The 27,504-nt window shown below is 37.1% G+C and overlaps 2 protein-coding genes across 4 annotated transcripts in view; one reads left to right on the plus strand and one right to left on the minus strand.

Annotated features, from left to right (window-relative positions):
* The window catches only part of znf410 (zinc finger protein 410), a 27,471-nt gene extending 23,815 nt beyond the window's left edge, over positions 1–3,656 (plus strand). For both annotated transcript variants that reach the window (XM_028822325.2, XM_028822327.2), the window contains exons 12-13: positions 440–605; positions 708–3,656. In XM_028822325.2, the coding sequence (XP_028678158.1) occupies positions 440–561 (122 nt within the window). In that variant the 3' untranslated portion in view covers positions 562–605; positions 708–3,656. The remainder of the gene's footprint in view (positions 1–439; positions 606–707) is intronic.
* fam161b (FAM161 centrosomal protein B) lies at positions 2,752–27,504 on the minus strand. Of its 2 annotated transcripts, XM_051919864.1 has the most exons (9): positions 27,237–27,504; positions 24,546–24,871; positions 21,899–22,428; positions 13,587–13,924; positions 13,175–13,293; positions 12,292–12,459; positions 7,774–7,873; positions 3,086–3,249; positions 2,752–2,914 (listed from the first exon to the last, which is right to left on the minus strand). In XM_051919864.1, the coding sequence occupies exons 1-9, from the start codon at positions 27,354–27,356 to the stop codon at positions 2,824–2,826; spliced, it is 1,956 nt and encodes a 651-aa protein (XP_051775824.1). In that variant the 5' UTR covers positions 27,357–27,504; the 3' UTR covers positions 2,752–2,823. The 2 variants fall into 2 exon arrangements, with proteins under 2 accessions (XP_051775824.1, XP_051775825.1); XM_051919865.1 differs by lacking the exon at positions 24,546–24,871 and having other exon boundaries at positions 27,237–27,501.

Below are 27,504 nucleotides of genomic sequence, written 5' to 3' on the forward strand. Positions count from 1 at the left end.
TGGCATTTGAAACCAGGGCTAACTTCCAGATGAAATAGTAAGTTTAAATACTCCTACTTGTTTAAAAAGAAGCCAGACAAAGTCTATCAGTATTGCCTACAAAACCAAAGCAAAACTTTGGTTGGCCTCTTAATTGTAACCTGGTAAAATACAAAAAATCAAAGGCGATGTGAATATTTTGTAGCCGCATTATGCTATAAATTTACTGATCAAAAAATGAATGCCAAACAGAAAACACTTTGGGTGGAATTATGGCATGGAAAGCCTTTCTTCCAAACAATTTATAAGAAAAAATAAAGCAGGCACCAAATGGACAATTCTCTGTAAGCCCAAATAAATTTGCATTTGTATGGAACTCCTTTGGCTAGTCTCATGGTGGACAAATTTCATTTTTTTCCCTCGATTTTTAAAGTATACTTTTTATTTTCCTTTTCCTAAGACTCCTCTGGGACAGACAGCATTCCTTCTGCCTCTGTGGTTGTCCTTTCTCAGCCACATGATCTTGTGGCAATGGCCACAGGACACAGCTATGAAGAGGAGGTGGTGGCATTACTGCAGTGATAAAAACAACAAAGAAAGAAAAAGCAATAATTAAAAGAGCCAAGGTAAAAATAATGTATCCTTTTTGGATTTGAAATCTTTAATTGTCCTTAGTGTTTGTGACATCATCAGTTTGTTTTTTTTTTTCTTTTCTTTTTTACATTTAGGCTCTGTCAGCTTTTGAGGAAGAGTAAGCTGATGTTTCATAATGCACTTGATTTTGCAGCAAAATGCCTCCTTTGCATCACAGCACCGGGTGGAGGCAGTTTAATTAATTTGATTACACTTTTAAAAAGACAGAACTGAAGTCTTCCTTGTAAACAGTTTGGAAACTGCACTCAGTGGAATAAAAGTTTGATTGTTAAGCACAAAGATTACAGATAAATCAAAGGTAGAGTGTGCAATTTTGACAGACATTACTTTGGAAATTTCCAGAGCTTTTCACCATGGTGACCTCTGAAAGGACATGCTGATGTGTGTGAGTGCTGACACCAAGGAAACCATGTCCACATTCTTGAAATTGCTGATATGGAAGGGCTTTGCAATTTTGATCAAATGTGTTTTTTTCATTAACATGTATCAGAAGAAAAACATAGTATTTATTGTCGTTTAAAAATGTTTTCATTTGGCAGTTTTATTCTGCATCTAACATGACATGGCAATCTCCTGACTTTCTTGGATGATTCTTTCCCACCATGTGCCATCTTTCCTGTCATAAGACTAGGAGCTCTTTTGATCTTTACAGCTTATTAATATGTGTAATAGAGCAGAAAAATTGTAAATATTATTTTTGATATTCACCTTTATTTTTTCACCATTTGCTACATATCTAGTGTTTAATTAATATTTCAAATACAGTTGCAATGCAGACTGTATACTGGAGTGATTGCAAGATTACATGACGTGAAATTGTTGTCATTTTTACAAAATGTAAAACTGGAGGCCCTGTAGAGAAGTGTAACTTTACCTTTCTAAAGTCACCTAGTAAAGGCTGAACTGCATATTCCACACAGAGGATACACAGACGTCCACTTGAGGTGACTTTTACTAGAGTGGGTTTGTTTGCTTAACACTTTTTAATGGGGGTTGGTGCTTTGTATGATTTATAATCACAGTCCACAGTTCTGGAAAGTTGCATTCTGCGGGTGCTGTTCACATGCTGCATTGAACGTTTCCTTTAAGTTCACAAACAAGCAAGTGCATATGGTTAAGAGGAAGAAGAATTTCATTAACCTGTGTTTTCTGAATTTGATGGAGATAGATTTTTGAAACCAGCTTTGCATTCCTCTGTTTTTCTTTTTTGGTTTAATTTCAACATGAGGCACAACTGACAATTTTCTGTGATTCTCAGTTTACATTTTGTCATTCTCCCAGTAAATATTTTTCTGTTTATCTTGGTCTCCATCAAGTTTGTTTATATCTGGCCCAAGTTTGTTAAAAGCTATTGCATGATACAGTGTGTGTAGAAGTTGACATCTGGTATAGAAAGAGTTGTTGTAAAGCTTGTTCACCAACAAAAGATATTATATTACCAATGTCTCATTTCTGAAAAAATAAGAACTAAATCAACCCTCTTTATTGTAGTGGCACTTGCAACAATTAACACTTATAATGTGGCCCATATATTTGTTTTGTGCACTCTTAACAGGTTTTCACACATAATTACGACATAATCTAAAGTTTAAACTCCATTCAAAAATGGTTTCTGTTATTTAAATGTTTCCACTTTCTTGCTTTTTTGTTTAAATCTGAAAAAGCAATTGAAGTTACATATAGAGGAGCTGAGGCTCACAGTTTTTTCTAGCAATTTTATTTTATCATGCAATATTTAATCACAAGGCACTCCAGAACATTAACCTTGCAGCAAAGGAATGTTTTGTTTCAGCAGGTGGATATGAGTGATGCTCTCTGGTGGGTAGCAACTGGGTGTGCAAGGGGAATGTGGCCATTCAGCATGTTCACAGTGTACTCAACTAGCTTTGAAAACCAAATATTTAGGGGATACAGTAGAGTGAGGCCAGCAGGGGAAAACTGAAGTCCAAGTACAAGAGTGCGCCTGTTGTTAACTATTTCCCAATGATTAAAGGTTCTCTGTTGTAAGAAGGCCACTAATAAGTTATGTCAATATTTTGTCAGGCTTTTTAATAGTTTGCTGTTCTGCTTATGAGAGCTTATTTTAACACAATAAAATCCTCAGTTCAGCAAGGAATATTTGATTTATTCACTGCATTTTCCTAATTTATTATAAACTTTTATGCATTGAACAAAATGTTTCAGAAATGTTTATTCTTGTTGATCCATGTTGGTTTCTTCAGTCTCCTCATTTTCTTTGTCACTGATATGTTTGTTTTCAGTCTTGTTAAAGCTCTCCATCCTGAAAGAAAATAAACAGATTTGCATTTAATTTAATGGTAAATTAGAATAGCAATTAATGAAATATAATTTCATTGTGGCTATACATTTTCAACAGTATGGTTTTGTAATTTATTCAAAAGTATAGCAACAGTTAGTGGTTAATCATACAAAAATGCAGTTGCAATGATACCTTATTGAAGTATCACTTAGGTTGCTCTTGATTTCATCTTCATCATTGTCTGACTCTGAGACATTTTTTTTTCCTTCACCTTTACTCCACACAAATTCTTCATCTAGACCAACTGTCTTCAGTGTGTGTTGGTACCGACGCTCTGCATTCTTCTTTGCATTTCCCTGGAAGAATGACATATTGACTCTGAACATGTGCACTGTACACTCTGTCTAGTAATGCAGTTTTCTCTGCAACACCTGAGCCCTCATTGTAAATTCTAAAGTTGATTCAATGCAGGGGTTCCATTTAGCACAGAGATGGGTGGTGAATTGTGCCAAGGGATCACTGGCTAGAGAAAGTAAGACCTAGTAAACTGATAGAAGGTGAAGGCAGGAATTCTTTATTGGTATTCTTGAAGGGGGGAAGTGGCTAAGCTAATCCTGTAGATATTTATGGGGTTCAAGACCAATGTAGGTAGGTCCACAGTGGATGTAGCATTTTATCTTCTGTTTAGTTGTACATTTGTTCTACTTTTGTTTATCATTCCATGTGTGTTTAATTTATAATAAAGAAACCATATTTGTATACTTATTGCCTTCTTGACATTTTATTCTAATTGTTGTGCACAGTAAAAGTGTAAATTTAACTTGTCCATTTCTTCCTGTTTTGTTTCTGACATCTAATGTTTAATGACAATGTACATGCTGCTCAATGATGAATGTGGTTGCAGAACAAACGATCACAAAGCACTTCATTTCAGGCATGAAAGTAGATGAGGACCTCCTAGTGTGACTTGGACACTGTACTTGCTTCAAGGTGATGTACCTTTGTGATATACAGTATTATACTCCAGTGAATCTTATAGTGGACATTTGGGAATCCATACAACAAGGCAGCTATCTCCTCTCTAGTGCTTGGAAAAAGACAGCAAAATGGTTATCTGCTCCTGACTTTCTTAATAAACAGCAGGGTGGTATGCCTTGTGGAAGACCCATGGGCAGGCCACTTAGACTAGCAATCTATCCTACAGTGGCTCATACAGAAAACATTAACATTCTCACCACTGCTGGAAAAGAGGGACTTTTAGTATTTTTTTGCACAAGTTCTAAAGTTCTAGTTCTGTACTTTGATGATGTAATCAACACCGAGGAAGTGAAAGTTTGTTGAGTGTTGTTGACTTAAACAGGCCAAATTCAAATTTGTGGATAGTAAAGGAAGTATGAATCTAAATTCTTTCTGTGACGTACTGCCCTTAGGCACCCCTCCCGTCATTTAATATGTATGTAATCTCATTACTTATAATTTGTTAGGAACTATAGATTAGTAGCCACTTTATCACCGACCATTAAAAGTTTAATCTTTGTCGGAAACAAAGATATCAGCTCGCACTGGGACCTCATAGTAAAGAGACCAGGCTTCACATCATGGGTCCTCCATGCGAGGTGTTTGCATGTTCTTTCTGTGTCTGTGGGGGTTTTCTCCCAATGTGCAGGTTAGGTGAATTGGCGACGTTAAATTGGCCTAGGGTGTGTGTAGTGCATGAGTGTTTTTGCTCTGCGATGGATTGGCACCCTGTCCTTGCTGGGGTATGCTTCAACCCCAACCCACTCCGAAACCCCTGACTCTCCCCTAACAAAGAGATATAGCAGTTAGTTATTCTCTGCACGTTACCTTCCTTTAAGCAGTGGTATTATTCAACATGTGTTAGAAAAGCAACTTTGTCTGTCTTGATGAACACCAATTGAACTACGGGATGTTAATTTCATTTTTTTGTTTTGTTTTACACTAATTGGCTTTCTACATCTACCACCACTGCTCCTACTCCCCTCCTATGGATGTACTGTACTACAATCTGCTGTGTATGGAAGGTTCTAGAAAAGAGTGGATGGGATAAGGGAAAAGGATCAGGTAAAGACAACATTAATGGCATTGTTTCATTAAAAAAAACCTGCTTATAATATTTTTAGGAAAGTCATCTAACTTGTTTTGTTGTACTAGTCTGCAGGAGGAGGCTAAACTTTTTTTTTTTTAAATTGGAAATTTTAGGCAACTTGTAGCACTGAGTGGTTACAGTTTCACAGGTCAAGGTTTTCCCGAATGGGCATTTCGTGCTTGTATTTAAGTGTGCGGTATTTTAATGTGTTTAATTTTTTATATATACAGTTTATATAATATATATTGTGAGCTGGGGGCTGATCGCACCCCTAGAGAATACAGACGCTGCTGGGAAAACCGCTGAAAAACATTGACAGACTTACCTTCACATTGCTCCTTACCTTTCTAGTGGCTCGGTCACGTGATAAGCCTCTCGCGCAGTACTCAGCTTACTTAAAAAAGCTTATACGGGCTCCTGTCAGTTTTGTAAATTGATTGTTTTGCTTCTCCCTCTCTCTCTCTCTCTCTCAGACTTTTCCTGCTCCTGACACATATCTTCAAAGAAGAAGATACCTTTGCATACTTTTAATTGAGAGACAGAACTGTCAACTCTGTCCTGTCAAGCAGCACGTTGAAAACCTTTTAAGAGACAAATGTTTGTTTGCAGTGTTTGAGTAAAATTCCTGTCTCTTCAGCCTCCTCTGGTTCTGTACAATTCTGTGACTCAAGCGTGACGAATATATATATATATAAGCCACTGTAGCATGTAATTCCTTCAGATTTCTCACAAGCTTCTTGGTAGTCTCTCTCACTAGTCGTCATCTTGCTGGTCAGTTTTTGTGTAGGGGCCTGCTCTAGGCAGATTTCCAGCCCTGCCATACTCTTTACATTTCTTAATGAATGATGTGACTGGACTTCAAGAGTTAGTCAATGATTTGGAGTTTTTCTTCTCTCTATATGCTGATTTGTGCTTTTCAGTCATCTTTTCACAAAGTTACTTGGACTGCTCTTTTTTTGTCTTCATTGGCTTAATTTATACAACACTCAATTGAAATCCCTTGGCTGTAGACAGATTGAACTAACTCTGTGACTTCTAAAACCAACTGGCCGCACTGGCGATGATTTAAAGATGTCATATTTAAGGAGTGAATTATTATGCAAGCCATTATCTACTATTTTGTAATTATTAATTTAGACACCTTTGCAGAGATACGATTTTACTTTACCATTAAAGTATTTTTCTGTTGATCAGTGGCAAAAAAGCCAAATTAAAATCATTGTGAAAAAATGCTGTTTAACAATGAAACGAGAAAAGGCTAAATGCTTTTTATAAGCAGGGCATTTTATTTGTCCTCTGCTCTCAGACTTTGGTGCTGTAGTGACATTGCCATAGTTTAACACTAAATTGACTTTTAAACTATTCAAATCTGTAAACAGGTGAATTATTAGTGTGAAACAGACAGTGTCTCTTAACGACATTTGTATGTGATTAGCATTTTAAGGTAGTTTCCAGAATGAGGGACCAAATGCCAAAATTCAGTAAAGAAGAGGATGGGATACTACTGTACATTCACCATGATGTGACTCTTGGCCATTATATCAAAACAAGGCAAAAAGGTACAGCTTATATCATTCTGATCTATGCCTGTTTATGGTAAGTTTACTTGAGGTTGGTTGGTTGCCTACCCTGTGTCAAATTATTCAGAGCAACTACCACTGTGTATTTTACTTGAATTATCCTTTTAACTGACCTGACTTCCTAAATAGAGGACTGTGTCTAGCATCCCAGCTTCCTTTAACACCCACTGTACTGTATTACTGCAAATATTTAGTATAACACTGTATCTTGTGATTGTGTTAAAAGCATATAAGGTTTAATGCAGAGGGTTTAAAACTGATTTTGGGACCCTGCCTTATTGAAAACAATAAAAATGTGTCAGCAATGGTATGTTAGGATATGAATAATTGACAGTGATAACCTTGGAAGTTCTGGTGTTCGTGAATCTTTTTGGTACTGGGACACCAAGTCTCAAGGACATGGGAGAGTGGACATGTCTTGAGGCCACCTAGGGAGTCAAGACCCTGTAGCCACTAAGCAGTGTAGTCTTCTAATCACAGGACTGTGTACCAATTTAGACTATAGAAAGCCATATAAGGAACATTCCCTTGCCAGCTGCAAACATTTTTAGACTCGTTCATAATTTTAGATTTGGCAAAAATAAAATCAACAAATATAAATCTTTTTGACATATCTCATTTAAACACAATAGGACAATATGAGAGGAAACGAAAAGAAAAACAATCTCTTTGTGCTAAAATGATTCTTGACTCGTGAAAGTGTTTATGGCGCAAAGTCAAAATCCCCTAGTTAACCTCATACCCACAGATGTCCTGTTCCTGAAATAAATTTAAAAATATCATCTGCGGCTTTGTAACAGGATGTAGTTACGTTTTTATAAATAGACTAGATTTTCAAAATCCTATATTCTTAGATTTGATTTTTCTGTTTTTAAAGTATTGTGGTTTACACAATAACATCTTGTCACTCAATCAGTTCTTGAGTTTTCGTTATAAAGGCTACATGAAATGCTCCCTGAGAGAGCACTGCACCCTGAATGACCAACGAATTGAAAGGTTACTACACAAAAACAGTAACCAGATGTCTGTGCATAATCTAATTCTAGGAAATGTGAACCAATTTTAAAACACATCCTAAATTTAACTTCAGCAATCATGATCTATGATCCATCTGGGTTGCTTCTGGAATTGCTGCTTATTACTTAAAGAAACAAGAAGAGGGTAATGTTCCAGAGTGCTGCCAACAAATGTACCTGTGTTATCTGTTCAAACAGGTAAGGCCTCACATGCACCCTGGTCTTCATTTCTTCCAGCTCCCGCTTGTATTCCTTCTCCAGTTTTCTATCTGCTAGCCTGCATTAACAAAATGAAATGGAAATGTGATCATGAAATACCAAGACCATTAGTGATCTCTGGTGAATGTTGCTTTTTTCTGAACAAATTCAAAATGTTTTCTTAGAACACATTTATTTGGCTGTTTTAATAAATTCTAATGTTCTACAATTATGTTGGCCAGTTTAATAATTGACAATATTAACAAATGTTATTAAGAAAAAATCAAAACCATTCCTGAAGTTGATTAACAGTCTAACATTCTCAAACCTGCTTAAAGGTTTCAGGGTTCAGCCTGTTGGGGTTGCAAGGGCCAAAGCCCATTCTGGATGGGATGCCAGTCCATCAAAAGACCTAATTCAGCGTACACACATTCAGACTGAGCTAGTTTATAATCAACAATCGGCCAAATAAGAATGGATGTGTGAGAACATGTAAACTTCATCTAGACAGCAACCATTTCAACCCAAGAGGCTAAATTTATGAGGCAGCCTCACTATTGTGCCGACTGTGTCACAATGTTGCCCTAGCTAAGATGTAAAATAAATGGCATCTCACTAGTGACACATGAGAACAATTTTCACCCTTTGAGTAAGGCATAGCAGCTCATAAATGTCAAACCAACTGTGAAAAACATTGGAATCACACCACAGGCAAAAAAAAAATCTAACCTTAATCCAATCGCAAAACAATAAGATAGAAGAAACTCTTCTTATCTGTCCCAAAAAGAAGAGTTGCACAAGCATAAATGGTTAGTCCAGGAAAGTGTGGGAGCCACCAGGCTATCCTAGACGAACCATCATTATAAACTCTGGTTATAGTTTGAGTCTTATGTTATATGGCAGCTTTCAAACGGACTATCATCAAAAAGTGTCTCAGCTTAAAGAAAGCAATTTAGCAATTAAATAGAGAAGAGAGGGTCTACGTTCCAGCTTAGAAGGTTGGATAAGGTGCTATGGAGGAGAATGGGAAACAAGTAATCAAGTAAGACACCTAAATTTGTGCAGAAAACACATTATTTTTGATTCACAGTTGTCTTCATATGGTATTAAGAAACTGTTCTATTTGATTGTTAAGATAGAAGAAATAAATTGCAGTTCTCCACAACAGTTATTACTGCTGTCTCACTCATCTGACATTCTGTGTTTAAATCCCAGGTCTGAGTGAAGTTTGTACTTTTGTTAACACCCGTATGTGGAGTTTATGCAGGGAACTCATGATTTCTTTCCACATCACAGAGACGTGTGTGTTGGGATCATTCATGATTCTAAAATGGGACTCGTCACCCCATGCAAGATTGGCCTGATCTTGCTGAGATAGGTTCCACTTCCTCCTGCAGTCCTTAAGCAGGTTTGAGAATGGTTATGTAATTTCGTTGTAATGCCATTTAACCAACTCCAGCACTTACAATGTGTTAGTTTTACACTGGAGCAATGTTATTAAAATAGCTTAAAGGTAAAAATATCAGAAATGCTGAACTTTGAGTTGGTAGGCAACTCGGTGTTTCCTTACAAATGGTTTCTGATGGCTACCTAATCTATAAAATTACAGATAAAGCTGGTCTTTCATATATTATATACAATATATAGCATCCATCCATTTTGTGAACTTATTTTTTCCCAATGTAGAGTCACAGGGAGGTATATGAGGTGTTTGTCAAAACAGCATTGGCTTTCGATTCCATGCCGTATAACACTTGCACCTCTGGCAGTCTGAAAAAAATGACTGAATCAAGAGGAACGTAATCTTGCTATGGAATTCAGTCCCTCAGAATATTAATTTCCTAGGACAAATGTAACAACATTAAACTGTCCTATAATATTTTATCTAATTCACAACACTATACAGTAAATGGCATTCACATGTAGGAACCTTTGACATATTTTAATTTTTAATAATACTGTAGATATTGCAAACAAATGCTAACAAGCCAATTGGTAAATGTTTTGTTTAAAATGTGATTAATTAAATTAACAGAAAATGCCAGCATCACATTAGATTAGGCCTTTCTTGACATATTTTGGTAAACAGAAAACTGAATAACCCAGAAAGGCTTGCATCAGCATCCAAATCTTAACACTCTCAACAAGTGCAGTCTGATCAGTGAACACTAGATGTCAGCAATGGAAAATGCAGCCAGGCTTCATTGGGTTTTTAACTCTTTAAACACTTACAGAGGGGACTTCAAGTATGCACCGAGGACACAGCTGTCTTTTCATACTAGATTTTAAAGTCTAAAGGCCTCACACAGTTTGCTCAAACATGTTTCAGTTTGGGGTATGTAATGTATGTGTATGTCACCTGTAGCACTTGCACAGTTAATGTGAATGAGTGGCGTTATCTGGATTGCCATCAAAATAATATCATTTTTGTCGGCATACTCAAGTGCAGGGTTTTGGACTCAAAAACAAATCTTGATTTAAATCTAAATATTGGAAGGAAAGAACTTAAAAGACAAAATCTACAATAAGTTATTTTAGGAAACTTGGCTAGAAATATACAGCTCTCTACAGCAAAATGTTTCTGGATTTTACAGTTTCCAAAACTTCATTGAAAGGTTTTAATCCAGGACGATGGGATTTAGGAAAGGTATTGATTTGTCCTATGTAGTATGTCACTTTGAGTATGAAAGTATTGTTTACTTATTTTTTGAACATTTTTGTTCAAATTTTTGTTTGCTTTGGTGAGTGCTTCCATTGTGATTTACTTAATAGGCAAAGATATTTTGCTTTATGGTGATGGGAATAAGAAATGTAAAAGCTGTTATATCCTCTTTTATTATGTCTGGAAAATTCCACATTCATAAATGCACTATAAATGGTCAAAGAAGAAACTAAATATTGTACAATTCAAAACAGATTATTGTGTTTATACATTGAAATGACTGAGGAACTGTAAGGCAAAAAAATGAATTACTGGAATTATTTATTTTAATCTATTTACTTTATGTTGATGGGAATAAGAAATGTAAAAGTTGATATATCCTTATTTATTATTTTTGGAAAATTCCACATTCATAAATGTACTATAAATGGTCAAAGAAGAAATCAAACTTTATACATTTCAAAATAGAAACTGATCATTATGTTTATAAAGAGAAACTGTACGGCAAAAAAAAAACTTTGAATTACTGTAAAGCTTGGAATTACAATTTATTACTGAATCATGGTGCTCTTATCTAATTCTATCCAAGCATTCTTTAATTTTTAAACCCTGATTTTCCAGTATGGTGTTGTGGCTAGCTGAACTAAAATCTAGAAAAGAATGGCCACTGGGCACCCAGGAATCAGTTAATCATACAAAATACTAATACACTTATTCATACCATTACAGTCTGGACTTGACAATTGGATGAACTGCATGTTTTATCTTTCACCTATGAGCAAATCCAATCAAACACAGAGACATAACATGCGTGCTACATACAAGACACCTAAGCTGGAAATGAAACCTCTGTCCAATCCCCGAGGGGCCACAGCATTACTTCTGTGTCCCTTAACCTGGTACTACAGATTCCACTGTTTTTGAATAGAGGTGGCATATATAGCTACTTTGTTCTTTTTAAATTATTATTTTATTTCTAGTATTAGAAAAATTGATATTTTTTGCCATTTTAAATTTTGTAATGGTGAAAAAATATATTGTGATGGGATAGCATCCATCCATCCATTATCTAACCCGCTATATCCTAACTACAGGGTCACGGGGGTCTGCTGGAGCCAATCCCAGCCAACACAGGGCGCAAGGCAGGAAACAAACCCCTGGCAGGGCGCCAGCCCACCGCAGGGCACACACACACCAAGCACACACTAGGGACAATTTAGAATCGCCAATGCACCTAACCTGCATGTCTTTGGACTGTGGGAGGAAACCGGAGTACCCGGAGGGAACGCATCCAGGAACCCACGCAGACACGGGGAGAACATGCAAACTCCACGCAGGGAGGACCCGGGAATTGAACCCAGGTCTCCTAACTGCGAGGCAGCAAAGCTACCCACTGCGCCACCATACCACCCATGGGATATGATATAATTGGAAGTTATTTCCATAATTCTTCTGACTCATTTCAGTTAAATGGGGAAGTTTATGGTTATTACATAATCTGTTAAAACTTTCATACAAATGTGTTTGGAAGTTCTTTCAAATGATGCTTTACGGCATTTTTCTGAAAACTTGCTACCTATTTATTTTAGTTTATAATATACACTTATTTATAGTTTCTTCATTTACTTGTTTGAAAATGTAGTTTTTTAAATTAAAAAAAAAACTTTTTATGCTTATAAAACAGAAAATGCTTCAAAAACGGGAAGTTAACTTGATGGATTTTCTATCCTAAAAAGGCTAGTACGGTCACTATTCAGTAGTTGCATTTTTCTTTTCACTTGAGACTTTTGTTATGTGTTTCTATTAACTCTGCCTTTACTTGCTGCTGCACTGACCTGTTCTGTCGCAGCTTCTCCTTGTACACATCTTTCAGACTTTTGTGGGGATCCATCACTTTAGCACGTATGTTCACAGTTTTATGCATTGCTTGAGATTTTAATTTGTGCTGCTCCATCCACTCTACATTTTGTTTTTCTTTGTTTTCCTTCATTTCAAGTGATTTCCTAAAAAAGTAAAATTAATTATGAGCAGACTTAAGCATTTTAATCCAATCATAAGTTCTTTCATTAATAAATGCTGAACACTTCTTAGAAACATTAGTTTCCTAAATGTATTTATTGCCATCAAAGGGCCCACTGACCCAAAGCATATTCCTGAAGCATCAAGGACAAAGCAGAAACCACTCCTGGATAAGAGTTCAGTCTATAACAGGGCACAGTGAGTTATACAGTAAATAGCATCAAAAAAGACAAAGAGAGAACAAACAAACTCCACATACACAAGCCTCTGACACTGCGAAGAAACGGCTCTAACCACTGCACCACCATACTTCACAAGCACACTAATGACAACATGTGCCTTCACACTGCCAGAACTCGCAATTTTAATATGCTTAAACTTGACAAGTGACATATGGATGGGATTCAAATTTGTGGCTAGGAGGCCAACTCTTAAGAATGCTACTGCAGCACTTGGGATGCTGAGGCTTTTGATGACCATGTCCTGCTCTTAATAGCAGCAACAGTTACAAGAAACATTTAGTAATACTAGTAATACATTTTACTAAAAGTGCTTCCTGAGATTAAAAGTCATTAAAATACATTTTTTCACAATTGAAACTAAGGCTCCCTGCCTATGGAAATAATAACAAGGTCATAGCAAGATTGGACTTTACAATCTGTACAATGCCTTCCAATGATGTTTTATTTTTTATCTTACCTAATGGCAGCATGTCGATCCCTTGTGGCATCAGAAATGTAGGTTGGTAGGGTATCTGCTGAAATACCATTCAAAGACTGACTTCTCCTTAACTGTGTCTTCTGAATTGGGCCAGAATCCTAAAATGAGATTTTATTGCAATAGAGTAATCTAAATATATTAATAAGTAAACAATCATAAGCAATTTGATGGAATATCACACACTTAGGTCAATACTTGAATAAATATTTGAATACATTTTAAAATGTGGCACCAATAAATTCATATTCTGAACAGATTATTCCAAATCAGTGTCTAGTGGTGAAATAATTTGTTCCACAATCTAATCATTTTCTACTAATTTGTTTCTTAATACTGTGACTTACTTGTTCATTTGAAGACATTCCCCAAACATTCCAGTTGGGATGCTCACCTTTACAGATTTCTCTCCAGATCTGCTCTGTCTTGGGGGTAAGGCAGAGGTTTGGAGCTGGAATGGTCTGCACCTTGTAGCTTCCTTGGCTTCTGCTTTTTTCAAGGTTGCCTTCTGAAAATCACGGAACAGCTTTTCAAAATCTGGAACCTTTCCAGTTGTTTGTGGATGAAAGGTGGGTTCTTCATCTAAAAAGGCCAAAGCTGCTTTCTTGCTCCTCTGCCTGCAGCTGCCCTCCAGGTCCTTTTTCTGAGACTGTACTTCAACGGGAGCACGGGAAGCTTTCAACATGTCTGTTGCTCTCATCTGGATTCGGATCTTCCTGTTCAGTTCTTCATCTGTTTAGGAGAAGCAAAAAGTTGCTGACTTGTCTGAAAAGCTTAAGATAATGACAAAAAGTGGTATTTTTGCTTTTACACTCCCCCGCCATAACCTATCATCTGTGGGGTAGGAGTGAAAGCTTTAGATTCATCAAATATTTCGATCTCCAGTTATTGACGTTCGTGCAAGTGAAAGAAGCACTCTACAGGACCCCTCAAATACTGTAATTCTGCAATTAATTGTGAATTCTTCTCATTGATTGCTACTGTAATGACCTATTTTATGCATGAGCAGTAAATAATTACTGAAATGTTACAGAATAGTTTGGGTAACTTGGTTCCTAGGGCGCAAAGCCTACTGACGCTCACATCTGAATTTAACAGCAGAATACAACAAGAACGCCAATTTCTCCACCCCTTTATCATTATTTTGATATTAATCTTAACATTTTCTTATTTTTTTATTTTTAGCCCTGCATCACTAGGGAATATGTTCTGTATGTGCTTAATGCCATAGGATAAAGTCACAGGTTTTGATTATTTAAGAGCAAACTGCATAGTCAGTAATGGTCTGCACTTTGCTTCTGATAAAATGAAGAACCAGTATATAGCATGAGAAACCTAATTTCTTTGGCAGTTTCTTATCTATGTTTTACTTTTAATTTTCATTCTTTTTGTCCTTGTCTATAAGCCGTATTTGCCCTTTTGATTTAGTAATGATATCTGCCTTTAATGTTAGCCCTGATTACTCCACTCTCTACCCTTACAAAGAAAGCCCTGCCTTACTCTCAGAAAAAAAAATGTTTTTAAGGAAAGATGTAACGCGTCCCACTTGGCTCACACTTCCTATAGGAATAAGGGATAAGCCTGCAGATGGAGAAGATCACCAAAAAGACCAAAGTAGAAATTTGTGAAAAGATTTGCCTATCACTGCAATGTATCACAAGCACTGAGTGAAGGTGAATGCTACTGAATTGATTCTCTCTGGTCAGAGACGGGTGTCTTCTTGTGCAGGTTTCTAAATCTGTATCCAGTCCTACACCAGCCTTGGCAGCAAAGTTTTTCAAAAGTTTTGCTTCCAGAAATATTTTTGTGTGTATGATAGACAGATTCAAATTGAACACAAACATAATATCAGTTTGACTGTAACACGTGGGAATTTGGGGAAACATCAACTTTTACTAAATTGTTTGATGATGCTGACATATTGCATTAGCTCAACTGAGTTAATAATTGTTTTTCTGCTGATTATTGTTGTTACTCTGCATCTGATGCTTCTTGTTTCTGTGTTCTACAATAGTCGGCAATTGATGCATTCTGCTTGCCCAGATACTACTCTTCCATCATCCTGGTGAAACTTTTCAACATATTTGTCACTGACTGAACCAAGTTAGCAGGAAAGAGGTCCAAATGTGAGTGCAGAAAATTAATCTTTAAAAAAATGTTACACCTGATCACTTTGTATGCTTTAGAGCAGGGGTCTCCAACTCCAGTCCTGTAGAGCTACTGTGGCTGCAGGTTTTCACTCTAACTCTCTTTTTAATTAGTGACCAGTTTTTGCTGCTAATTAACTATTTCCCTTTATTTTAATTGACTTTTCTTGAGACTCTGACTGCTGAATTGATTCTTTTTTCCTTAAACGGCACCTAAACATAAATTTGATGTGAAGTGATCCAACAGACGACCAACTAAGTTGGGGCCTCAAACTCCAACCTTTATTCAGTTTCTCAACTTGATGCCAATTCTCGTTGCTAATTAAACCTGTTATTTAATTCCATGGCACTCATTATGCCATGGCAGACATTTCGAAAACTGTTGATTTTCATTTTTAAAAGAGCGCTGTCAAAATGTTTTGTAGGCCTGAGCAGATCAACATTACTGAGGCCTTCATCTTTCTTTATTTTAAGTTATTGTGTGATGGATGCAGGTTGGTTCATTTTGTGTCTTAATATTGTTTGGTTGCTAATTAAGGAAAAAAGAAATAATTACGGGCCCTGAGTCTTAAGATGTGCATCAATTAAACTTAAGGCAAAGAGTTAATTAGTAGCAAAATCTGGTCACTAAATACGAAAAGGGTTAGAATGAAAACATTCAGCCACAGTAGTTCTTCAGGACTGGAGTTGGAGACCCCTGCTTTAGAGCATGTTGTCAACCGGCTGCATGTAGTTCAGTGATCTGTGGTTGCCAAGAAAACTTTCAAAAACATCCTTGAATGCCTTCCATGTGATTTCCTCTAGCCCTCCTAGCAGATCTTTGACCTACTAGTCTTTTTGTGATTTATGGACCAACTAGTCATTTAGCCCGTTACAATAACGGGCGCTAGAACAGTAGTGCATAAACATTAGTAGGAACAGTCTATATTAAATGGCAAGGGACTTTGACCTCATTCTTTTTGTTGGTCGTATTTTTCTTTCTTTCAGCCTTTCTTTTGTTGATGTTTACTTGCTGAGCTGACTGCTCTTCGTGGGCTGCCGCTGTGTATTGTGTGTCTTTAATTTTCTGTGACAGTAATACACAGAAAATAAAGGCGTTCGTAGATAATTTAGTTCAAATGGCTCTGGAATATGTGAAGAGCAACAAAGGTGCAGATCTTTATTTACACGCGCCTTTATTCGCTGCGCCCAATTGAGGTCGCCTTTTTGTGCACGCCCTTATTGAAGGATACCTGTGCGCGCCCTTATTGAAGGATACCGTCTTGTACGTCCACTGGCTTGTACATCCGTAATATACCTTTAATTTTCTCTGGCGGTAATACAGGCGTGCGCGTCGGTAATATGCCTTTAATTTTCTCTGACAGTAATACTGGCTTGTATGTGGCTGTAATATGCGTCACTGTATTGTGTACCTTGAATTTCCTCTCGCAGTAATACTGGTTTGTATTTCTGTAAAACGCCTCTAACTTTCTCTGACAGTAATATCGCGCATTGCACCGTGCCCCACGCATGCGCACTTCATCAGAAGACACCCACACACGGACACCTGGACACACATAGGGATTTTATATATATATAGATAAAAATGCCTTCTTTATTTTTGCCATCAGTTATTTGTGTAAAGAATTATCTAAAGTATCTAAACCTTTACCTTCCTTTTTCATCACTTTCACGACATTTTCATCACGACAGGTCCAAGTTTTATATGGAGACTTGGCAAAAGTATCTTTGTTGGGTTGACAACTGCTTTATGTTCCATACTCTCCTGCCTCAGAAATAAATTCTTACAGAGTGGCCTGTTCTTTTTAATGTAATGAGATCCTTTAGCTCGGCTATTCCATTTGCAAATGAAACAGAACTTGGGAAATCTGAACTGCATTCCTAGTAGCAGGGACCCAACCACAGATGTTCCTGGTGTAGCTACTGTTCAGTATGTGTAAAATTATAGTTTGAGAGGAAATCACAAAACTAGACAACTGAAATAATACAGTAAGTGAAGGCAAAATTTAATGGCAATTTTTGTAATCTAAACTCCATAAATACAGTCCTGGAAGCAAAATCTACATTGCCCAGTGTACGCAGAATGTTGTGTTATGTGGAAAGCAAAACGAAATTCAAAAAATTACACCATAACACATTACAAATGTCCTCTATAACATTTTTAACATGACAACAGTAACACAAATCTTAAATAATTCTATTTTACAGTTCTCAGAAAACTTTATTTCAAGATTAAAAGCATTACTGTAATAAATAAACTGAGCCTCTGCCTCAAAAAGAGAATGGATTTAAACAAATGACTTGCACTTTATGAGACAATAAAAGTCACCTTAATTTGGAATTGTTTTCTTCTGAGATACACACAAAGCAAAAGTAAAAGTGAATAAAGTAACAGATTATTGTCTTTAACTGGTGTGTGTCTGTGTGTCAGGGGAATGTTCAGTACCTGTAAGTTACAACATACTAAACTCTGATTAAGGCACTTTAAACACATCATCTTGGTCACAGCAGCATGTAGACTTCGTTCATTACCAGAGATAAGCTTTGTGGCAACAAATAAACAAGTTAGGCTTGTGTGATATTGACGTTTTCCTTTTGATGATTTGCCTTCAGAAAAGAAAATCACACAATTGCCAATGTAATAATCACAAAGTGGAACAGTGGAGCTTTATTACGCAACTGGTCCTATGAACCTATGAATATGTTTATGCGACTGAGATGACTCACAATTGCTTTTAATCTGGCATTATACCAATCAGGTTTTTGCAACAATTCCTTTTAAATATGCCTTTTCATTCGCTTGTTGCATTTCATAAGACAGTCAATAAACCAGCAGAACTATAAACAGCCTCGGTAATGCTGAATACAATTGGCTGTCAAACCGATACACAGCCACCTCACTACAAAATAAAAAACACTAAGCAATCTGATCTTACTTTAAGTGTTCTTTAAAAGGAAAATCAGCAAATCTACTAATTCTGGTTTTAGGTGAGAACAGCAGGGAAATACAATACTACTCTTTGTATTGAACCGTTTTTCATTTTTACAGGTAGGACACACAAGTTTTTACATTCAAGTTTAGCCTTGATCAGGAAGCTCTTCTTACATGTTTTCCACCAAATGAGTGTATTTTCCTCCCAAATCATAGCACTTTTGCACAATTATGTGCTAACTTCAGCTGAAACCTTCTTAACGCATTATTATTTTTCCACTTTTACTGTGGCACAACTAAAAACAGTCAACAAGGTTGGCTTACAGGTTGCATGCAATATCATTTTAAAAAGCTACTTTTTTAAATAAATGAGGGAAAAATTGTTATGTAATATAATTGCGATGGCATAAATGGAAATCATGTCAATGCAAAATAGTCTACAGACCACTAAATGTTCAAATTGAACAGTACTAAAACACCTCCCATTTCATTTTCTTATTGCTGACATTTGCAGTTACAGTACTTGTATGACATGAATTCAGCAACTTATACTAAGACACAGTGGACTTGTAAATTCTTGATATTAAATAACATTGAACTTCCAGCATTTTAAGATATGATAAAAATGTAATTTTGATATGGAGTTACCGAGATGGCCTTTTTTGCTGGCAGCACAGTTTTGGAGTAGCTAATGCTACTGTTAACAGCACTTGAGCCCTGGATATATTCTGGACCAAAGTACCCTCTGTTTGGAGTTTACATATTCAGCACCATATTTAGGAGGTTTCCCCATTTTTTGGTGGGAAAGATGTTCATTCAAGATAATTACCTACTCTAAACTGCACACCACGTGTCCTATCCAAAGAGTGCTCCTGCTTTATAGGACCTCATAGAAGGGTTGACTTCAGTGACCTTTAACCCTGGTGAACACTGAATGGGTCTAAAGTTAGATGGATGGACTCTTTCACTTCATTACTCTTGCCACCTGTGAAGGACTTTGATTGCTGAATGACCCATTTTCTGAATCCATGTTTTCCATTATGGGATAACTGGGAGACAATATTTATTCGATCAGGATTGGGTGCAAAGCAGGAGCCATTAAACCAATTAATCTAATATTAGTTAAAGGACACCTGAGTGAGTGAGTGACTTTTTTTGACTAACACTAGCTAGCACTGTGTACAAACAAAACTGCCCCATGTAATTTAACCTAATTAAAGGGGCAATTAGAGGCAGATGATTGAACTCAGCCAGTCAGGATTACAGCCAGTTGTGCTCAATAAAAACCTCACATAGTGTTTTTTGACCCTTACTGTAGTTATCAGCATCAAGTTAGCAGCACAAACATTCAACAAGGATGTAATGCCACAATTAAAAGAAATTGCTAGAAAGTAGAAATAAAATGTGCTCCTGCAAAGGGCTACAACGCCACTTCTGAGGCTCTGGGACTCCACCAAACCACCGTGAGAACCATAATCTCCAAATGGAAAACACCTAGAACAGTATTGAGTCTATCCTGGGTGGCCTACCAAAAGTGTTCCAAGAGTTCAAGCGTAAAATCAACCAGGAAATCACAAAGGATTCTAAACAAATTCAAAGCACAATGACTTTTTTAGCCTCATTAAATATAAGCGTTCATGACTCCACAGTAAGACAGACACTGTGCAAAAACATGCTTCACTGCTTATCAAGAATAGCACACAGTAAATGCTTGTCACTGATTTACCTGAGAGGACCTGGATGATCCCCAAGCTTTCTGGGACAATAATCTATGGGCAGATAAGACAAAAGGAACTTTCTGAACACTGTTGGTCATACTATGCCTAGTGTAAAGCAAAGACAGCATTCCATAGGAAGAAGTCATGCACGATTGTGTCAGTGTGATGGTGTGGAGATGCTTTGCTGCCCCAGGACCTGAATGACTTGCCAAAACTCAAAGAACCATAATTTCTGCACTGTATCTGTTCATCCATCTGTGAGCTAAAGCTAGAGTACAGTTGGGACAGGCAGGAAGACAATTATCCAAAACACAAATGCAATTTCTTGCTGAAAAGAAGCAAAATTAAAGTTTTGTACTGGCCTAGACAAAAAACAGACCTAAAGACTCTGTGGTAGGACCTCTGTAGTAAAACCTACCTATCTTTGTAAATTATAACAGTTTTTGTAAAGTAGAGTGGGTTAAATTTCTACTGCGGCTATATGATAATCTGAGCACATCTCTCCAGTTTTGATGTCACTACATTGGTTACCTGTGTCATTTAGAATTGACTTTAAAATCCTGCTTATAGTTTAAAAAGCCTTAAATAATGTCTTACACCTTACACTCCAAATTGTAACCTTAGATCTTCAAATGAGTGTCTGCTTAGAATTCCAAGAGCTAAACTTAAAAGAAGTGGTGAGGCGGCCTTCTGCTGTTATGCACCTAAAATCTGGAATAGCTGGCCAATAGGAATATGCCAGGCTAATACAGTGGAGCACTTTAAAACACTGCTGAAAACACATTACTTTAACATGGCTTTCGCATAGCTTCATCTTAGTTTAATCCTGATGCTCTGTATATTCAATTAATTGTCATTATTATTCATGGTATTCATATTCAAAATCCATATTAACCCCTACTTTCTCTTCTGTTCTTTTTCCGGTTTTCTGGGGTGGCAACTTGCACCACCACCACCTGATCAAAGCACCGTGATGTCCTTACATTGATGGATTACAGGCCAGAAGTCCACATGACCATCATCATCAAGTTCTTCCATGAGAACCCTGAATACAATGAGGACTGATCATTTATGTTAGGTAGAATGCCTAGAGGGGGCTGGGCGGTCTTGTGGCCTGGAACCCCTGCAGATTTTTTTTTTTTTTTTTTTTCTGTCCTCCCTGGCTATCAGACCTTACCTTTATTCTATGTTAATTAGTGTTCACTTATTTTAATCCTGATTTATTTTGTCTTTTTTCTTTTTCTTCATCATGTAAACCACTTTGAGCTGCATTATTTGTATGAAAATGTGCTATATAAATAAATGTTGTTGTTGTTGAAATGCTATATCCATCCATCCATCCATTTACCAACCCGCTGAGTCCAAACACAGGGTCACGGGGGTCTGCTGGAGCCAATCCCAGCCAACACAGGGCACAAGGCAGGAAACAATCCTGGGCAGGGTGCCAACCCACCGCAGTGAAATGCTATATCGAATTACATAAAGTGTTTTGTTGCAGTGGCTGGCATTAAAGGTGGGTAGAACCAGGTCTTAATTGTAAGGGAGCAATTCCTTCTTCATAAAGTTGGTTCAATCATTAAATGACATGTGTTTAAAAGAGAAAATATGTTTCATTTAACTACACAAGTGCCCTTTATCTAAAATTAGAATTTGGTTGAACACTTGAAAATGATCATTGAGTAGTAAAAGTACTGTTATGCAGAAAATACACAAGGAGGCAAATATTTTTGCCACGCTGCCTACAACCACACTGAGGTTGCAGGACATCCTCCCTTTCATTTTATTAGATTAAAAATTTCTAATGAAAGCTAAATCTGAATAAAGAAAAAAACAGAATCTATTGACATTCTTTCAGGCATGTTTTCTGAACTATGTTAATAATCTCTGCATCCATCTATTGTTGTGTTACCTTTCAAGCGGTCACTGATGGTTTGATCCTGGACAGATTCAGGAATTTTCTTTTTGTATTTAGGTTGCAATGTCTCCTTTTGGAAGTGCACAGTCTCAGTCTCAAGCTGCTGTCTCACTTCCTCATGTATCTTTTTTTCTCTCTCCTGAAAGTTGAATGGCTTCTGCATGGACAGTAGTAAATTCTTTCTCTTTTCCAGTGTTGCCTGCCTCAGCTTCTCCTTTCTTTCCATGATCTCATCATACAGGGCTAGGGAGACATGAGTTGGCACAGGTGCAGCCCTGAAGAGCTTCTTACATTCTGTTAACTCAGCCTGCTGCTTCTCTGCCAAGTGCTTCTCCAGATCAAGGGAAGCCCCAGACTTTGGACGTGGCCATTTCTTTACCCTTTCATTTGAAGTAACATCATGTGACCACAAGACTGAAGAAATGTTCTCAGATCTCAGCGTGTCTGTCCAAGGTACACCGCCTGAAAAACTTCGTTTGGAGTTAAGATCACTCAGAGAGCAAGATTTTCTTAATGGTCCATTCCTATGAAAAATTGAACAATAAAAAGCAGAAACACAGCTTTTTAGATGAAGAGTTTTTGGGAAGGCATGTTGCATTTAGTTTAATCAACTACCATAGAACATGCCTCCATTACTGATGACTTCATATTTAAAATAATATTTTATTTTGGACAAATTACTATACCTTGTGACTAAAAATAGTTTAAATTAGGAATAGTGTCTCAGTCTGCTTAAATAAATAAATGACATCGGAGAACTGTATAGCCAGAAATGGAAATAATTAGATTTGTATGTCTGTTACACTCATGAGCCCCACTAGAGGACAGCATTCTAACTATAAAAAGGTAATGACAGGACAGGGTGGGACCATGGTGACCTTGGGATGTTTGTAGAGCTGCTATAGCAAAATAAGAATTTCACAACCATGTGTTTGTCATACAAGCAAACAGCTGAGTAAGTCTAACAGAGCATGGACTATTGGCTTTTGCAAGGCCAAGTTGGCAGCCATATGGATGTAACAATTATATGATGAAAGCAATAATGTCTGCTGGAAGGCTTTCTTGAACATTGGGAATGATCTAGTAAAACCTGTGGATTTGTGAAACTTGGTCACAGTGTATATAAGTACATAAAAGTGGTATATAGGTAGGCAGTATGGTACAGCAGCATCTGATGGCCATTTCAGTTCCCATCTTTGACTCACTGTATGGCCTTAAGCAGATTGATTAACGTCCCTGTGCTGAAAAAAAAACACAACTGCGTGTATACCATTGTACTGCATGCTAAACCTAAAAGTTCCTTGAATAAAGGCATCAACCAAATATACAATCTCAGTGGATCACTCAGCATCCCCTTTATCTGTTTTCCAGGAAGAGGCAGAAGTGACTATTTCATTCATGGCATCCACTGTGACACCTGCTATTGACAATTTGCCATCACAGTCTGCAACTGGACTTGTATAATGCTGAAGCAACCTGACTTGGTATGGGGTCATCTTTACTACATTTAGACAACTAGGTTTGTATATGGAGCCGACATCAGCAATGGTGCAACAACCTGAAGTAGCACGTCAGCACAACAGTAGTTATAGTGTGGGATACCACTGCCTTTGATAACTGCTTCATTACCGAGTCAATTTGATTACAGGATAATATTTTAAGGGGAATCTATCATCCATTTTATGAGATTTGTGACTGGACTGCATGGTGACAGTTTACACTGCCGCAATTTCCTGAGAAAGACTATGTGATATCAGGAAACATTCCTGTCCATCTGTAATCTTTTGGCCTGTAAGCGACAGAGCAAATATAAACATTTTTAGCCATTTCCTGATGCACATTGCTTTAAGATGTGCACAGATGTCATTTAACATCAGCAGATTTTCCTGCAGTTGTTTTGAAATAATTTGTTACTTGCATGTCACATGTTCTGGGTGTCAGTTTTCTTGAAAATAGATTCACTGCTTCTGGGTGTAACTGTTTTATTTTATTATAAAACAGAAGAGCCCAGCTCTGATCAAGGAGGGCCACAGTAGCTACAAGGTTTCCTTTCTACCACTTTTTAATCAGTGACAAATTTCTGCTATTGATTTACCTCTTTTCCCTTCATTTTAATTGTCTTTTTTGAGATTCAGTCCTCTGAATTGCTTCTTTCATTCTTAAATATTAGCTAATCAAAATAAGCTGTTAAGCAAGCCAAAAGACAATTAGCTAAGTTGGTGTCTCAAACTTCAACCAATTTCAGTTCAACCAGTTTCTTAATAAGAAGTCGATTCTTGTTGGAAATTAAACCCTTTATTTAATTCCATAGCTTGTTGCTGCTCTCATTTTGCCACACAAGATGTTTTTTTTCCTAAGAGGACCTTCAAAATGTTTTGTTATTTATTGTAAGATATATTCTTTTCTCAAGATATTTAACTGTAACAATTCTCCATTTGTAATATTATGTAAATATATTATATTCTCTGCACTATTTCTAGCTGTCATTCTGTTCATCCATTAATTCTTTTCCTGAATCTGCTTAAAGAAACACAGGAATCAAAACGTATTCTACCAGGACTGGGATACCAGTTCATCCCTCACACAGTGATGTTTTTATACCTATTATTGTACAGTATATGCAGTATTTCATATACTTTACCTAGACTCTGGTGGCTTCTTTGTGTTTCCATTAGTACACATCTGTGATGCAGAGAGGTCCTGTGCATTTCTTTTTGAAAGTGCACTCCTTCCATTTCCTGCTGCACCATCCGAGAGCACAGAGTCATTAAACATCCTCTGCTCCAAGTTCTGTTCTATCTGAAGGAGACCTTCTTTGCTGGCCTCACTCATGGCTTGCATTCTTTGATAGAAATCATCAAGAAGGATGTTGCTATCATCCTGGTGAAGGAATTCATAGAGTCTGTGCTGAGGTCTTTGGTGCATTTCCTCATCTTCTGATTCTGATGATTCTAAGGGGCAAAACCCCTAAGAAATAAGATGGAAAACAAAAATGTACCGAAAACATTCTTCACTGTGTTTTAACCAACTGTTGTTTAAATGTGCTGTCAACAGGTCCACAGGGACCTAGAAAATGTTCAGGCAGCTTTGGGCACAAAACAGGCAAAAACCTGACTACATGACAGCAAAAAGCAAACTCTCATGCAAACCCAGTGGACCAATTTAGTTATCAGTCCACCTAACATTGACATCCTTAAAATGTGGCTGAAACCATATTATCTGTTATCTATAGGAGTTGCCACAATGTTAGTGTCTGGTGTTCCTAGAATTATGGAGCAGCAGCGCTAAACAGTATGCCAACTCATTATTTCAATTAACTTTGCTTTAAGAATTTAATTAAAATATATTTTTACGTAGCACTTTTCATATGAACCACTACATCAAAACACTTTGACATAAAACCTTAAGCTGGTAGATACCATTGTTTTGGAGTAGAATCCTTTAGTATTTCACACTGAAACATCCAGCTAGGATCTTTCTATAGTCTCTAAAAGGATCCTTTTGTTTCTTTATCTTGCTTTCTGAATTTCTATCCATCTCCTCCTTTACTTACCCAAGTCTATTAATGACTCCTCTTATATTTAATTCTAGTTTGTAAATTTTGATTACAGTGTTCTCTTTGATCTGAAATACACATTAGTGGCCTGCTGACTGAACTGAAAAATACAGTGTGAGAAATGATCTCTATACCAGTGATAAAGTTCATTAGTTCATACTGTTCAAAATGTTAAATATTCTTATTAAAATGTACTATGCTTGAAAAAAAAAACCAAAGGAAATACAGTAAATATAAAGCCTTCCTAATTTGGGGCCTCCCCACTGCCTGAGTTATGTGACTCAGGCAAAAAATTTTATTCTGCTGGTGTGGTGTTCATATTAAAACATAGAAATTAATTTCTATAAATATAACTGGCTATAAATTCAAACCAGCTTAGTCTAATTGTACTGTTGCAGGTGTTGAGAATCTATCCCAAAAGCTGTGGGTGCAAGGCAGGAACCAATTCTTTTGGAGATATGCAAGTACGAATTCACACTGTTCTAAAAATACATATCTCAATACACACATCAGTATGTGTATGGCAATAAACTTGAACTCTAAATGGGGTGGAAGTTCATTACAGGGCACATCAAATCCACACGCCTATTATGGGAAAGACAGCTTTGTGGTCAAGAGTCAGCTTAGTCACCTAAGACAAAGGAATCCTCCTTTGGTTTGAGTGGCTAAGATAGTTGCTTGGCACTCACCACACAGCGGGCAGGATCAGAGTTTTTTTTTCCATTGAGCATTTTGTGGCAGGAGTGTGAACAGAATCCAGTTACAGATTCACACTCATAGTGGAACCATTATCTAAGCTTCTCATCTAAGTGTTTTTCATTATATTCAAATGGCCTAATAATGTAACATTCTCAAACTTGCTTAAAGCAAATCTAGGTTGCTGAGGGCTGCAGCCAATCTCAGCTGCACTGGGGATATGTTGGGGGCTTCTCTTGACCAGGGTGCCAATCAATTGCAGGGCCCATTCACGTTCACACTCATATTGGAGAAATTTAGAGTCATTTGTTAGCCTGTTCCACAGTACGCAACTTTTTTTGATGTAGCATGGAAACCAGAGCATGCTGAGGAAACCCTATACACTTTATTAGAAAATGCAAACTCAACAAGGCCGAGGACTGTGCACAGGTTTTTTAGCCACGGAAACTGGACTAATAAAGTGATAGTACAACCTACTACACTGATTATGTACTCCTTACTGCAGTGAAAAATATCAAATCACCTTGATCAAACCTTAAAATTTACTGATCAAGCCTGAGTGTTATAATGTGATAATGCCCAGCCACCAATTTACTGAATCTGTACATTATAAATTAAGGTTGAAGGGTGCTACACACTCCTCTACCGGCACTGTCCCAAGGCAGCAACTAACCCTGAAATGTGGTGCTAGGCGATTCAATTCAATATTTAGATGACAATACTTTGACTTGACATACAAGACTGTAAATCGATCTTATGACGGCCATGTAAATAATTTAAAAGATACTTCTGTACATTCCTGCATTTACTCTTTACTCAGAATAACCAATTTAGTAATCGACGTTTGTAAAGGCTTTCAAAGGATCGATACGGAGTGCTACAGCAGTTGACTCCGCCCCACGCATTGTGCGACACAGTTGCCACGGCAACATGAAGCAAGCTTTATGGAAAGTCAAGTCAAAAGAGTTTTAAACACGTATATTTTAGCTTCTTTTCCAAGTTAACATTAATGCCCTAGGATTCTAGTGACCATATACATATTCTAAACACACACAAACAAAACAAATACTGAGAAGAAACCTGGGAGCGAGAGAAGTCAAACTCCACACCAGACGCCGCTGCTGCTCTTCTCGCATCCTTATGGCTTTCGGCTGCGCCTTCAGAAATTATGGAACCCGCTGCAACTTTTAGGACTGGCATATTAAAACGAAGTGTTACTGTAATTAAAGAACAGGACTGAAATAAATACTTTTTTGCGATTTGTCGTATGTGTGCTAATTTTATTTCCACCCGACAAGTAGAAGCAATACCTGCTACAATTGCACCGCCCACCGTATCTTTCGATTGG

The sequence above is a fragment of the Erpetoichthys calabaricus genome, chromosome 16, assembly GCF_900747795.2.
Source record: "Erpetoichthys calabaricus chromosome 16, fErpCal1.3, whole genome shotgun sequence".
NCBI lineage: Eukaryota > Metazoa > Chordata > Cladistia > Polypteriformes > Polypteridae > Erpetoichthys > Erpetoichthys calabaricus.